We start from the raw sequence: 15,718 nt of genomic DNA on the forward strand, positions 1-15,718 counted from the left end.
ATGGAGATGATACTTGGGCAGGATGTCTACCATGCCGTCCGCCCGTTAGAGTATTTTTCAGCCAACAAAAAAGCTCACCTTTCGATTATCGCTTGCCCATAGGTTTGTTTCTAAGTGCTCCACTCTCGTCAAGTTCAGGTTCATTTTGGACGTGTTTCAAAAGCAGTATTGAACAGGCTTTTGAATTAGCTTGTCCAGTTAAGTCATGGTACGGTATGGAACCGTACGGCGCGTACAAGTGGGTTGACCCACGATCCGCAACCGATGCTCGCGCGCAGGAAATACGCGAAACAACAACATTTCATCAAAACCGAAGATACGATGTTGATATGTTGTGCGCGGATGACAACATCCAGCTACCGAATAACTACTTTTCGTCACTGGTGCAACTTAATTATTTTGAGAAGCGGCTCTCAAGAGAGACAACATTAAAAGATAGTTACCATCATGAGGACCTTGACAAAGGTTATCCAATAATAGTTCCTGACTCCCACATGGTCGAGCAGAGGTCAGATAAAGAATGGTACCTACCATATTCCGTAATCAAACCGAACTAACCGGGGAAAGTGCGTAGAATACCAAATGGTGCAGCGAAGTTGAACGGCTGTTCTTTGACCAAATATTTGCTCACTGGTTCCGACTTGCTCCGGCACCTAATCAGTGTACAACAAAGTTTTTGCCAACACCATCTCGTCGAGTCCGCAGATATCGAGGGTATGTTCTTCCAGATTGGTGTCCCACGCCGTGACCAACAACCGCTGCGTTTTTGTGGCGGAAGGACCCCACAATAAATGTTGAAGTTTACCAAAACACGCGCCATATTTTCGGGGCTAAGGACTCGTACACTTGCGCTAACTATGAATTACAACGCACGGCCCGAGATAACATAGGTCAGTACCCGGAAGCAACCAAGCCGTCCTAGAAAACTTCTACACGGACGATTACCTAGATTCGGTGGAAGCCCCTGAGCTGGCTCTCAATAGATCGAAGGAATTGTTGCATCTTCTCGATCCAGGTGAGTTGAAGCATTACTAAGTTTGTAAGCAATGTACCAAATTTGGTTGATCAAATTGATGGATCACCGCAGTCAACCGAACCAAAAGTAATCGCGTCATCTAACGAGGAATCTTCGCATGTGCTTGGGTTGAAATGTGACCACAACAATGATACTCTAGTTGTGAGTCGAGGTACCTCCAGTACAGTAACTATATTATCAAAACAAGGCTTGGTACTGAGCCTAGTGTCTAAGGTATTTGATCCCATCGGTCTAGTGGCACCATTTATCGTTGGTGCTCGGTTGTTACTAAAAGAAATCTGGTCCGCGGGCAGCATTGGGATGATGAGCTACCAAAAGACACTGTAGAAAGGCTCCTCGAATGTAGTGCAGAACTACCTAAGCTTGCCAAAATTACTATACCGAAGAGCTACTTTCCGGGAATCTTTGAACACCTGGAACTACACCTGTTTGGCGATAGTTTGCCAGAAGTTTGCAGTGCCGCTGCCTTTATGCGAGCTCGAGAAACCACTTCGAGTTGGCCCCAAACGGAGCTTCCGTTTGTCCTGGCTTCTAATCTAGTAGAAAACTATAAAATCTAAGTAAAATCTGGATTAGGTACTGACCGGAGCATGAGATGCTTTGTTCGAAATTTCATGCTTATAAAGTTTGAACTAAAGTATGAAACAGTTTTAAAAAATTCAAAGTTCTTCAGCCCGCCCAACTTAAATGTTTTGCACCAGAAACAAATTGAAACGTTTTCACAGTTTTGTTCTTTTTCTGTATTTATCAGCAAATATTTTGAGTACTACAGAAGCTATCAGCAATTTTCCTTCAAAATTTTGAGGCAACATTTTCGTCACAAACACTTTTGATTCCAAAGTTTTCTGCTATAAATTGCATTGAGACATCATTAAAAAATTTTAAGTTGTTTTGATAGAAATTTTGTATATCTCAAAAAACAGACGCCTCAAAGAAAAATTGCGTAGACCTGACAATTATAAATTCTCTATGGACAATTACCAAATGACTAATTTCGAAACGCAAATTGATTTCATAACACAAAATCACATAAATTGTTACGCTTTGCGTCCCAAGTGAGGATTTTTGAAGAAATGATTTGAAATACGAATCCAACTGATTAACCAACTTTGTGGTGGTTAAAATGAATTTTCTGGCCACCAAGGTGGATATTCTCTGTGGAAAAAAAACATTCTTAGGTCTACATTCTCATAATCAGCAGAAATTTTGTTAAAAAACAACCTAAACAAGCTGTTAGTTAAGATAGTGACAAATTGCAAATTAAGTCGGTCTTGGGTGGCCGTGGAAATCAAAACTGTTACACTGAATATCAGTTGAATGTCGTATCTGCAAAGAAGTTCTTTGTTTACCTCTAAAAACCTTTTTCCCTTGTCAATTAGCTTAGAAATTTTGCTTCAGGCTTTCAAAACTGTGTCCTTCGGTTTTCGGGAAAAAGCATTTAATTAAGAAAAAATCTTTTTTTAAGTTAGGTTTTTATGAAAAAATGTATAAAAACCTGAGTAGAACAACTAAAAATTCAAATAGAGCGGCACACAAAAAGACTTAAACAAATCTCCATGTTTTTCAACAAATAGAGGCGCGTAAAAAATTCAATTCTCAATGCAATCAAGCTTTCAGTTAAAAGAAATTGACATATATCAACAGATGTAGCTCGGAACTTTTGATCTACGTTTTTAGCAATTGGACCGAATCAGCACAAATGAGACAAATTTTTGAAAACTCCTTGCAAAGGTACAAATTGGACGCCCCCTACTTTTATAACACAATGTTATCCGTATTTTATTAACCTAGGGCTCCTTTGAGCGCCCAGGCCTTATCAAAATGGCTGTGAGCAATAAAACAAAAAAAGTGTTTTCGAAGTACCAAAAAAACCCAGATATACACCTACAATTGGAATCTTTCAGCTTTACAGCGTTGAATCAGCTAAATAAGACAAAACTTGCATAATAGCAGCAAATGCGTGAAACAATTGAGATCGTGCTATTTTGATTAATCGCGTAGTAAGGAACATACTTGTTTTTTATTGGAAGTTACCAGGTCTGACACTAGCAATAATAGTCAGACCTGGTAACTAAGAATAATTAAAACAAAGTTCAAACTCCGGGCCCCTAAAGCTGGGCTTTACTAATTACCCCGTTTCTACTTTTGATTTCAATTTTCAATACTGACTGTTCATTTTGAACTTTTTAGATGAAGTGACTAAGTAATAGGTCATCAAAAAGGAAAGAAATGTCGATTTTCGAAAACAAAAAGTTGTTCAAACTGTGAAAATCAATAGCTAAGCACTGAAACAAACAAATAGATTCAACTATACATCATAAGCAGCCATTTAGACCTGGCATAACTTATATCAATTTACACAGCACATGCTTTGTGTGTTAAAAAGCAAGTATGGTGTTATTGGATGTCTGAGTAATTGGGGAAATATTTTCAATGATTGAGTTAACACTAAAACAAACAATACCTAAAACATCAGCCAGGTGGGGATGTAGGGTGTTAGGAAATATGGGGTAGTCTACTATTTCAAAAATCATCAAAATGTGCCAACAGATCTTCAAAGAGGGCAGCACCCCAAACCAATCCAAATCCTTTCGATTCCTTAATTACCATTACTTTCCGGTATAACGGAACCATCCAGTTTTGCGGCTTCAAGCTCCAGTCTATCAAGACAAAAAGCCTATCAAACCTGCAGAAGACAAAAAAAACAGGAATATTTGACTACTAAAAGCCTTTGTTCACGTACAACGCTTCATTTAAATTGCGTGTCTCATCAAATTAAAATGTCAATTAAACATAAACCGACAAATGTCGGAAGAATTGCTCTTTAACGACAGGCGAGGTACTTTAATTCAGGGGCTGTAGCCTGGATCAATTTTTCTTTATGGGTGCATAAATCCTTTACACCGCCGGGATTCGCACCACGTACCTCCGATCCACAACCACACGCAATAACAACTGTGCTACGAGTCACTTACCTTGGCCATTCTGCAACCGATTTTATATTAGCAACACGCTTTACTTCGGAGCAATAGAGATCACTCAAAAATGAAGAACGAAAGCGTGAAAAAGTCACTTGAGAAGTCAAAGAATGTTCTAATAGAAAAGCGCAAAATTGTCAGGCGAAAAATTTGCATAAAAAAGACACACACGTTTACAATAATTGCTATGAACTGCGTTCAAGAGCAATTAATAAGAACACACTTTCCAAAATGGAATCATACTACGGAAATACTCCCAAGAACTCCATTTATAAGGTGGGTATATATGATGTTAGAAACTATAGGGCATAGTCCAATTTATTTCAAAAATCATAGAAAGGCGCCAACAGATTTTCAAAGATGGACGCGCCCCGCTACAATCCAAATCTTTTTGATTGTAGAAAAACTAGGAGCGCAATAGCTTGGTGTGAAGATGACCACCTGCATTAAAAACTCTTGCAATAAATGTAATTCTTGCTTTCCAATGTAACCATTTTCTTGTACGTCAACAAAATCAATCAGTTAAAACAACGAACCACTGAATATAAGGTTAATCCACTGAAAGGGGACCAGAATAATTGAAGTCAATTCAACCAAGTATGTTTACTGTCAACTTCATAAGTTATCAAAGTCATCTCGGTCTGATAGGTATCATCTATTTGAGCCCTTTCTGTACCTGTATAGGTAATTATGCAACACTGAAAATTAGCAAGGTGCTTCTAGGGTGTATAATTGGTACTACACATTTGTGACAAAATATGAACCCTTTTGGGTACAGTTATCTTCCAATCCTTTTCAATGAAATTCTCCGGCCTGAACAAACAACTTCATGAGGAATAAAAAGATAATGTTTTAGTGTCAAAAAATTTAAAACAATTTGTTTAAATCTTTGATAGTAATTTATAACCCATATCTGTTTTCGCAGTAATGGTAATTATAGGCTTAGAGTTTTCCTTAATTACCATTAATTTGCGGTATAACGGAAACATCCAATTTTGTGGCTTTTAGCTCCAGTCTATCAAGAAAAAGCCTATAAAAATTGCAGAAGACAAGAAAGCAGGAAAATTTGACTACTAAAAGCCTTTGTTCAACACTTTATTTAAATTGAGTACCTCATGAAATCAAAATGACAATTATAATATGAACACACTTTCCAAAATGCAATCGTACCATGGAAATACTCCCAGGAACTCAATTTTGAACTGTTTTCTTTTCCCAGGTAAACAGCACCACCTAAAATTAATACTTTATATCCACTATAAATATAAATTTCCGAATTTCAAATTTCTAAAACTGTCATTTCCATCTCTGATTAGGCTGCGATATTAACCATTATCAATGCGAAACCACCCATTAGTTTGTTCACAAGCCTGCCCAAACAAATTTTTCTCAGGGGCTGAAGTAAACAGTTCCGTCCATGGTACATGTTACTCAATTATTATAGCATACAACAATTGCGGATATGTATAGGAAGGAAAAAAACATTACCAATTGTTAAACTCACCATTAAATGTACAAGTTACTGAATATTAACGAAGCAGGAATAAAACCTTGATCAAGAGTCCAAGTTACGAAACTGCAAATGACAACGCGCCAGAGTGAAATACATCTAAAATAAGCTGCTATCTTGATTATTCTGAAATTGAAGACTAACACAGCTTAAAGCACCCAGATGAAAGATAACATCCAGAAAATAATTCAAATTTTTCAATTATATAATCAAATTAATTTCTCGGTGTTCAAAACACGTTGTCGGCTAATATATTGAAGTTATTTTCTGTGCACTGCTCATAACCGAAAATTCCTTTTTCATGATTACTTTTTTGTCACAATTGATGGACCATAATTAATTGATAGAACAATAACTCAGAAACAAACAATGGAAAATGATTGTTGTGGAACAACAAGTTAGTTATTTGTAGTCTTTACGATCCGCAGCTGAGCTTCAAAAACTTAAAGCTCGTGCCTGCTTTCCGAAGTACCAACTATTTCCTCAATTACAGGACCCGAGATTGTGTTTGGAACACCTTTCACTCGAACTACTCACTGAGTAATACATTAGTTTTAAAAGGACCACTGAGTGTCAAAATAATACAAATATTTGCACCACATATTGAAGGACTGTTTGTTACAAAGGAATCCACAGGTAGAATAAGGCCACTTTTATAAGAAGTTTTCGACAGAATTGGATTGTTACATCTAGCTGTTAAACCAATATCACAACGACTCAATCAATCTAATCAGATTGCTTCCTTTAACTGATTTGTCTATTCGCGTAAACAAATTGTTGGTTTTTATTCATGTCCATAATTAACCGGCATTCCAGGTTTACAAATGGTTATTTTGACGTCTAGAACAAATTGTGAAAGCAAGCAAGCAATCTGTTTTCGGTAAACTTCTCCACAATTGCTAATGAACAACTAACCGCTTGTCATGTACACCTGAGAAAGTATTATAAGGGAAATGTCCCTTGTCGTGTTACTACATCCGATACAACTAAGAATGATAACAGGAGTCTATGATTTAAAGTGTGGCTCTTTTCTTACATTTCACCACCCTTCACTTGTGCTTTACGATGATTCGCCTAGCTTTGTTTCCCAACGCCTTATTTACTCATTCGACCCCACAGGCCCAATTGACTCATTTGTTTGTGATGTGTGTTTGTGTCCAAGCGTGCTCGACTGAGTGTGTATTGAGCAGATGTGCGTGTTGTGGTTGTGTTACATGATGATGCTGGGCTGAGGGATTGACTCTTTGATCTCCTTGTGTGGCAAGATGCGGCCTCCATTAATGTAGAGCTCATCTCTTACGGACACGTCTTCTCCCATCACAGTTACATTGTCAATGCGCGACTAAACAAAGTCAAATCATTTGGATTCAAACTCTAAATGTGATCATAACCAAATAATACAAGCATTGTTCCTTTTATGAATCTTTTTGGTTCTCTAACTGCAAATAAAATGGAAGTCCACGAGTAAAAGTCACCTAGATAAGCACTTAACTGAATTAGTCGATCATACATGACAATTTTATTGATTAAAAGTCACATTTGCCGTATATATTTTAGAATAGTACTGCGAAGTTGCCCCGACATGTACTGTCCTGTAGAAGTGTGATAAAAGGCACGCATCAAGACATTTGACTAATGGCACAAAAACAAAGTCAGGGTGAAAGACAAGTTTTTGTCTTAATTATCCACCAAATGAGGAAGAGATAGAAAATTTTAAAAAATTACATTGTTCGAAAGTATTTGTTTTATCCATTTAGAAACAGCTTAAGATTTAAGCACTAAACAAAGAAAACAATAACTCATTAGAGGGCCCATGAGAACTGGCATTAAGAAGCGTAAGAAACAAGACAAACAACAAATCTAAAAAAACAACAAGCATTACTTACTACCAAAACTATCCAAAATGTCTACCCATTTCTTTTTGAAAAAAAAAACTAACAGAAAAAGTCAGAAGAGCATCAGAAAAAAGTTTAAACTCAACCAAATTACTAACATTTTACCAGAAAAGATGTGGGAACTGTCTTCATCGAGAATAAGTAACAAGTAGACAGAAAACTAAAAGGGGCAAAGTTAGAAAACACGTTTACACTTGTTGAAAACAATTAAATTCTAATTCTTCAAAGCAATTAGCTATCAAATGAAACCATTCAATGGTTTCAATTATACCTTAAAACAAAACCATTGAGACCTGTCACTGTTCAGAATCTCATACCACTACAAGAAGAACAAATAGAGACAAAAATCAAAAAGTCATTCCAATTTTGCGATTAAACATTGTGGAAGCCTGTGAGATCAAAATCTATTAACTAATATTACTGGAAACAATCAACTGCGCCCTATTTCAACACCGTTAATAAGATATGCGACATGTCATTATTGTGCCATTAACGTGATGATCGGACAAGAAAGCAAAACAGAACCTCGAAAATTGGAAATTGTCAAAAAATAAATTTATGAGAGCTCGTAGTATCAACCGAAAAAAACCGTTATTTAATAAAATAGCAATTAAGACTGCACTAAAGTTCACTTGAAAAAACAATGCCTCTAGCTGTAATGAGACTGCGCTAAAAAATACCAAAAATAAAGTTGAAAGAGATAAATCTCAAACATTTTATTTTAAAACAATCTTTTTAGAATCGCAAGACATTACAACCGTAAGCTTTCAAATGAAAAATGGTTAAAACTTCAACTTGTAGCTGGTTAGGAAGCCAATTGTATATACCATTCATGAGACTAAATCAAAAGATTACTCATTACTGAAAACAGGCAGAATTCCAGGTTTCAGGAACAATTTTATGCAAACGGTGTTGAAACCCACAAAATCATATTAATTTCGCTGAAAGTGCTATGTTTAGTGGCTTTATGTTACACTTTATATGACCCGTCAAAAACTGAGGTTGGAATAAAAATCATTCTCGTCTATAAGAAACAAAAAAAATCAAAAAGACAAAGTTTATCAAAAAAATATACAGCGCCCAATTATATTTCTTTAATTTTCGAACAATAAAATTCCACCTATAGACCAAAATTGGTTTTGCTCTCGCTGATTCTCCTTTAAAACACACAAAGTACCAAATTTTACCGAGACAGCTAATTTCACCAAAAAGTATTTATATAAAAAATGATAAACTTTGGATAATTGTCAAGTTTTATTACAATAAAAGCATCATTTATCAACTGAAAGCATTAGAAAGTTTCTTTAATAGCTTCCTAGATACTGAATTATAAAGTTGATCAATTAGACTAAGTCATAAAACTACAAAAATTACATCAAATGGCAAAAAAAGCAATAAAATTTTATGAAATTAATTTGTCGGGGTGGTAAAAATCATGAGCTTCACTCACAAAACTCAATATTGTTTTATTGGACCTTACTGCAACCTAAAAACGCCTAATAATATTTGAGCCTATAAATAAAAAAAAGACATTCTTGGGATAAAAAATACGAAAATATTTTAAAGACAGAGCCAAATTACAATCCGAATCCTTGTCCATTGCAAAACTTAACGACGAGACCACCGCTGGCCGTGCTATCACTGAGCGGCTGTTATAAACACAGTCCGTCTAAAACATAGCGAAATGATTTATATGTCAACCGGAAATCTTAGTACATCAAAATAAAACTTTCGAAAAATATCGGTATAAATTAGCAGAGCTTAAAAAAGGTATTTTCGAAAACTTCTTATGATCCGGAGGTACAAATATCTGAAAAAGGGAAGATTGTTTCAGAGGTTTTTATGTCATCGCCACCGGTCAAGCTGGGCCAAGTGGGCCAAATAGGCATATTTGATGCCATTTTTTATGAAAAAAGGAAAAACTCCAAAATCTTCAAAGTTTAGCTAAAAATTTGGCAAAACAATTGGTTCAAACAATTCACCAATTCTCTTCTATCTTTAAAACTAAAATCAAACTTAGACTATCGCTTACATTTTACCACATGTTAGGGAAAAATGATCAAAATTCAATCAAAAATTACGAAACATGATCAAAACAACGGAATTTAGGCTAACATTCACGAACTTTTAAGCCTCCACAAGTCCTTGGAAAACGCAAAATTCAACAAATCTTTTTGAAAAAAATGCTACGCTTGCTAAGCTGTAGAATGATACCGCTCACGACCCTGTACGATGAATACATTATTCGATGAAAATTGACTGAACAATAAACCTACATAACCGTCTAACGTCGGACGAATTGCTCTTAAACCACCGGCGAGTGGTTGGCTTTGTCAGTAGCTTGGCACGGTTTAGTGAGGCTAGCTCTAGATTAATTGAAGGGCGTGAGGTGAGCGCGGCCGGGGGAACACCGCAGCAGGGGTGGGTAACGGTGGGAGGGGGATCATCGGCTGCACGGAGCCCTTACCACTAAACGATGTGCAGGGGTGGCGACTGAGGGGCTGATATGGGGGCGGTTGGTGTGGAGATCAATTTCTAAAAACCGCCCTTCACACCACAATATACGTCTCGAGAACAGTTTCTGTGAATCGCATACTTACTGTGAGCTGAAAGGCTCAAATAGAACTTTATGTCCACTGGGCGTTGCCTCTTTATCCCGTTTCTGACAACGAATAGTCAAACGGGTCAGGCAAAAAATCGGTAAAAAGAAGAATTAGATAAAAAAGACCATCAGGATTTTCAAAATTGCTACAAACTTCGGTTTAGACCAATTAACAATGATGTCCTAAAAAGTGCTAGTTAAGTCATTTATGATAAAACATTTGTACTATAATTTAGTGTTAGTGAAAGTAATTGATGAGACATCACGCCGAATAACCGCAGCTGAAGTGCGGCATCAAAAAAGTTATAGGAGAGAGAGAGAGAGAGAGAGAGAGAGAGAGTTAGTGTGGGAGAGAGAAAACGTGAAAGAGTAAAAGAGAAGGACAGAAACCCCAACCGACAGAGAGAGAGATACAATGAGGAATACCTTTCATCATGAGATTCGACTGTGCAACTTCTACTTTTCTAGCCTTGTTAGTAATTAAATCATAAATCAATGGAAAGTGCAATATATAAGATTTCCCAGATTTCTCAGTGAAAAAAAGATTCAAAACAAAATTTTGTCGCTGTGATGTAATTCCGGTGATGTAACTCATCCGCAAGACCTATAAACTTTCAATCTCCAGTAATGATCGTTCAACTCAGAAAAGGACAAAAATATTTAAAAATTTTAAAAACAATTGCAAAATTTAACAAAATCTTGCTAAAATTCGTGATATTAATATCTTCAAAACCATTTCACTGTGTCAAGTTACTATCCAGTATCCCTTTTTCAAGCCTTAAATCGTTTCACTCGCTCATAAAGATCCATAAACTTGAAAAATGATTTAAAAAACTTCACAAAATTTATCAAAAAATTGCTGAAATTTGTGATATTAAAAACTGAAAACCATTCCATGGCCAATTAAAAATTTTCAATAACTTATTATCTTATTATCAAAAGAGGTTTTCTAGCCCCTGGGTCAGGAAAACATTGAAAAATGACAATAAATGTAAAAAAAAAATTGAAAGAAAAATCGCAAGTTTTGTCAAAAAATGCTCAAATTCGTGGTTTTTAAAAGGTTAGCTATTTCATTACCACTAGAAACTATGCAGTAACCTATAATCAAACCCAAAAGGACATTTGTTGACACCTAGGGCTGAAGAAACTCATAAAAATCACAAAAATTCAAAAAACTTGAAATTGTGAAAATTACTTATAAATTTGGGTGTTTTTGATAGGATTACCAAAACATATAGCTCTTAAAATGGTCACAAAAAGTACTCATGTGTTGCAAAAGATCTAAAACTCCTTTTGTGCTCAAAAACTCCTAAAAATCACCTTTTAACCTTAAACTAAGGCCTTCCCCGTAGTTTCAACACAATAAGCACTTGAAGGACTACTAAACGCGGCTAAGGGCTTCTAATGATACCTATTGCGCGCTGGGCGCTACCTGTTTATCCTGCTTTTAAGGACGAAAAGTCAAATGGGTCAGACGAAAAATCGGTCAAGCGAAAAATCGCATAAAAAAAGACCAACAGGACTAATATAATTGCTACAAACTTCGTTTGAGAGCAATTAAGAAAGACAATTAACCGGAATTAGACTCACCTAATTTAAGTGACCTACTTAGATGCCAACTAGCTACAGAAATTCTTACTGTTACAAAGTATGATCATTTTCACTGCAATATTGGAGCATAGAAAATTATAATCCCTTACATACAAATTGCATGGCAAATTCACTTTCCGTGCCAGTAGCAGTGAAGCATGATATCACCAAATAAGCAAATATTGAAATTGAATTTAAAATATTTCAATGTGGTCGTAAGATACAATTCCATTGAAGGTGTATAGACTGCATTAGAACAGACACACTCATAGTTATTTCCAATTTATATGAGTTCTAAAGAACAACACACCTGACTTCCATTTTTAATGATTTATATGTTTTTTATGGCGGGAGGCTTTTGTATATGCAATACAATTCAATCAAACGCTTGCGATAATTTTTTTCCTCTCGTCCAGAAATCAAAAGCCGAACTCCCACATTAATATTTATATAAGACGTGTATATTATATTGCAAAAAGAGTTGTTCCATTAGCCATATTTGACCATTTTTAACAGAATCATTAAATCAATACATTCACAAGAAAGCTTGCTGTGAATGACAAAAAATCAAAATCTAATCAACAATTTTGTTACAATTGTACATCTTCACAATGAAAGAAACTTTTCGTATTCAATTCGAAATCAGATATTTGTCAGAGTTAGCATTAATACGAATTTACTTTGATCACTGATGACCAAACCCAATACGCGTCAGCAAAAGATTTTCTTATGCAAAAAAGTTAAATCTAGCACAAAATTCGTTTCTTGAGAGAAGGGAGTTTTTTAAAAGGTAATTCAAAAACTAAGCCTGAAAATACTTCTTTCAATGGATTCAGCATTAAAATTGAATTTTATGTAACGTCAATTCTGTCGATCTCTTCAACAACCCCCTTGCGAAAGGGAAGATATTCTTGATAAGAAATTAAGCACCAGTGATCTTCCATGCTTAGTATGATATATGCAGCAAAGTTAATTAAACAAGCTATTCCATATAGCCGAAAAGGAATATAATAGCAGCACTTCAACGAAGTGGCTGACCAGTGGGCGCCTTGCACTGTCAAAACCGGTCAGCGATATCCGGACTAAATCCCACAGTGCATAATAGTCAGGGCAGTGAATAGTCATGTTAGGGTTTATAATAAGAATAATAGTAATGATGAATTTCACCAAACTTGGTTTCACCAAGCTTATTAGGTCCCTAACGGGGCTTGCGTTTGATTTCCCTCGAACACTGTCCATCCATATGGGTATGATGTGTACTGAAAATTCTTCTTTGCTAAATCAAATAGATATTCTTGGACTTCTCTTTTGAATTTGTGAGGACTTGAATGTGGATTATAATTGGGAAAATCAGGCGCCAGTGACATCGAATTGTTTTCGTTTGTAACTCGGTAGAAAAAAATTACATCGGCAACGCTGGTGATTACATTCGTTGGAGTATAAAAAATATTTCTCGTTAGATCGTGATTTGGGATGTCCATTTCTCATTTCCAAAATTGCTGTCTGAAGTGGAAGTTTACTTGTCAAAATTTTGTTTAAAACCAAGAGATCCAAGAAGACAAGTTGATATTTGATTCGAAGTAAAGTACATTTACTGATCAAAGACAATCATTGTATTCTTTATCATCAGGATGACTGCTTAATTGTATCCATTGTAAACTTTCTCTCGGAAGCCTTTCCATTTGCCTGACGATAGTTTTACTGGCATACCAAAAATTTCCATATAACAAGATCGATAATTTGTAACTTTTGACTAGATTGCATTTTACGGACATTTTTGTTTCACTTGGAAAAGATCTCTTTAGATACGCAAGCTTCTGATTAGCTTTTAGTAGAACAACACTTACAATTTTAAAAGTATGATATTAAAATTGATCAAAGGCTTTTGCTATGTCGAGATACACTGTCTTTTTGTTTGCCTCAAGTAACTCATACAACCTGTTACAGTAAAGAAGCAATTGAGTGATGGTTGAACGATTTTTCCAAAAACAAAGTTGCTCAACGCAAAGCTTTTGTAGCAGAAAGATCGAGAACTGTTTATACACCATACGCTCAAGTAGTAGGAGCTAAGCATGCAATCAGTCGGTAGTTCTTGATTTCTAATTTGTACCACTAGTGGAATGGGCTGGTACATGCACTTTTTCCCACAAACTGGGAAATTCACATTTGCTAAAACAGTAACTGAATATAAATAAAAGTTGATTGCAAACATACGGTAAAGCAGACTTCAGAAACTTTGGGCTGATTCTATCAAAAGAGTTAGCAGCACTATGCATGTTACTGATTTCCTCGCTCAGAGAGCCTTTGCTAAACTGAATGCTGTCAATAAAGATTTCTGGACTTTGATTTAATGGAATAACAACTTCAGAATCGTCTTGGAATAACAACAAAAACAGGAGCAAGATAATTGTTGAAACATTCTGCAATGCTCTTGTATACAAAAACTTCGTTCGCCATGTACACTATTTTCTCAAGCAGAGCTGGCTGTTTTGTAATTTGTCTTATCAATTTATATGCATCGTTTGTTGACCAGACATTGCTTTTTCAACAAAATTTTTCTTGTCATTATTTAGAGAAAAGGATAATTGTTCCCTGAGTGGTGATATTTTCTCCGTTTTGAATACTTTTCAAAGCTGTTCCCAAAATTTTTCCAAAATTGATACTGTTAGAGGACATGTAAAAAGGCGCATTGGTTCTTCTAGACGTTTTCACTGGAATTGCAATCGAAGACGCTAGTTATAATTTACGGTAAAAGAAATGGACAATATTATCAATTGAACTAAATGAAGACATTGGAAAATTAAAATTGATCATAAATTCGTCCGAACTAGCTTTGCCAATATTTAAACGTTTCATTTTTGACAAGACTTCAGCATATTCAATCAAAATTTCTAACTGCAGGTCACGCGAAAATGCGTATAATTATATTGAGCTTTAAATAAGAGAGGGGAGACTGTTGTGGGGGAGGTGAGTTGGGAGTGGGGGGGGGGGGGTTGTTGAAAGATTAATTTTATGCAAGAAAGAGACCTAAGTTAAATTCAAATCGCAAAGCTGAAGAGCACTCGCCATTAATTTCCATCATAGCAAATCAATTCCCTCACTAATTCGAGAAACTTTACCAAATAAAGGAACAACTATTCGACTCCGGCAACTATGCTTAAAATCTGTCAAGCTAGAGAAAGGCAAGGTTTCTCTTTTAGTGGAAAAATGCTTTGACAATTACTCGAAAACAATGATATTAGCTCTGATTACCCTATGCATGTATTCATAATATAAACAAAAACCTTTACATTCTTCGGCTTTTTATTTACTTTCGAATGAAAACTGATTAAAGATAAATTTAATTACGTCTGCATAAGCAAACACAAACAGATGTCTTCGCATACTTTTCTTTCTAGATTTAATGCTTAATAAAGTGAGCTTGAACAGTCATTGCTTAGTTCTGACGTACGCATTTAATGTAAAAGTTAACCAGTGACGTACTATGAGCCGCCACCAACAAAAAAACGTAGGACTAAAAATGAGTCTAGTTTTACTGCTTATTAAATTGCCACCACAAACAAAAATAAGTTTTTATTTGTAAGAAAATTTTCTTTTTTAAACTCAGCAATACAACAAATATTATATGTAAAAGACCATTACCAATAGAGCTTGACTATTAAGCATTGAAAACTGATTTAAAAGTCTCAATTCGAAACAAGCGACAGGGAGCCTACTTTTTGATCAATAATAATAAGAGCAGCATAACTAGGAAAAATGAACTAGTATAACTAGTAGTAGAACTGCAGAAAGATTGATTAAACAAAGACTCCTTTTAGAAAGCTATCCACAAACTAATGTCCACAAACTTATGTCCCAACTTATGACTTCAGTTCTCAAACTACGCAGCTGAAAATGAAGAGTAAACACGCACGCTCACTTACTGTAAAAATCATTACGTGAACGCACGACAGCCTCTCTCCAAATATAGAAAACGAAGGCCATCGCTAACGCAGTTATAAACAATTTTTCGCATTGAAAAAATTAAAACATAGCGGCAGATTACCCGAATGGCTGCGAAATAAAGTTGCGTACCGTAAAATACAAATGCAGAAATGAGTCGGGGAA

The 15,718-nt window shown here is 35.6% G+C and overlaps 2 protein-coding genes across 5 annotated transcripts in view; one reads left to right on the forward strand and one right to left on the reverse strand.

The window, feature by feature from the left end:
• Window positions 1-15,718, forward strand: part of LOC142342898 (arrestin red cell-like) — a 553,550-nt gene that overhangs the window by 317,891 nt on the left and 219,941 nt on the right. The gene's annotated exons all lie outside the window — the stretch shown is intronic.
• Window positions 5,096-15,718, reverse strand: part of LOC142342897 (mannose-1-phosphate guanylyltransferase catalytic subunit beta-like) — a 45,616-nt gene continuing 34,993 nt past the window's right edge. The window contains exon 9 of the mRNA XM_075394552.1: window positions 5,096-6,866. Within this exon, the coding sequence (XP_075250667.1) occupies window positions 6,735-6,866 (132 nt within the window). The 3' untranslated portion in view covers window positions 5,096-6,734. The remainder of the gene's footprint in view (window positions 6,867-15,718) is intronic.

Source organism: Convolutriloba macropyga, chromosome 7 (genome assembly GCF_964194025.1).
Source record: "Convolutriloba macropyga chromosome 7, txConMacr16.3, whole genome shotgun sequence".
NCBI classification, from domain to species: Eukaryota; Metazoa; Xenacoelomorpha; order Acoela; family Convolutidae; genus Convolutriloba; species Convolutriloba macropyga.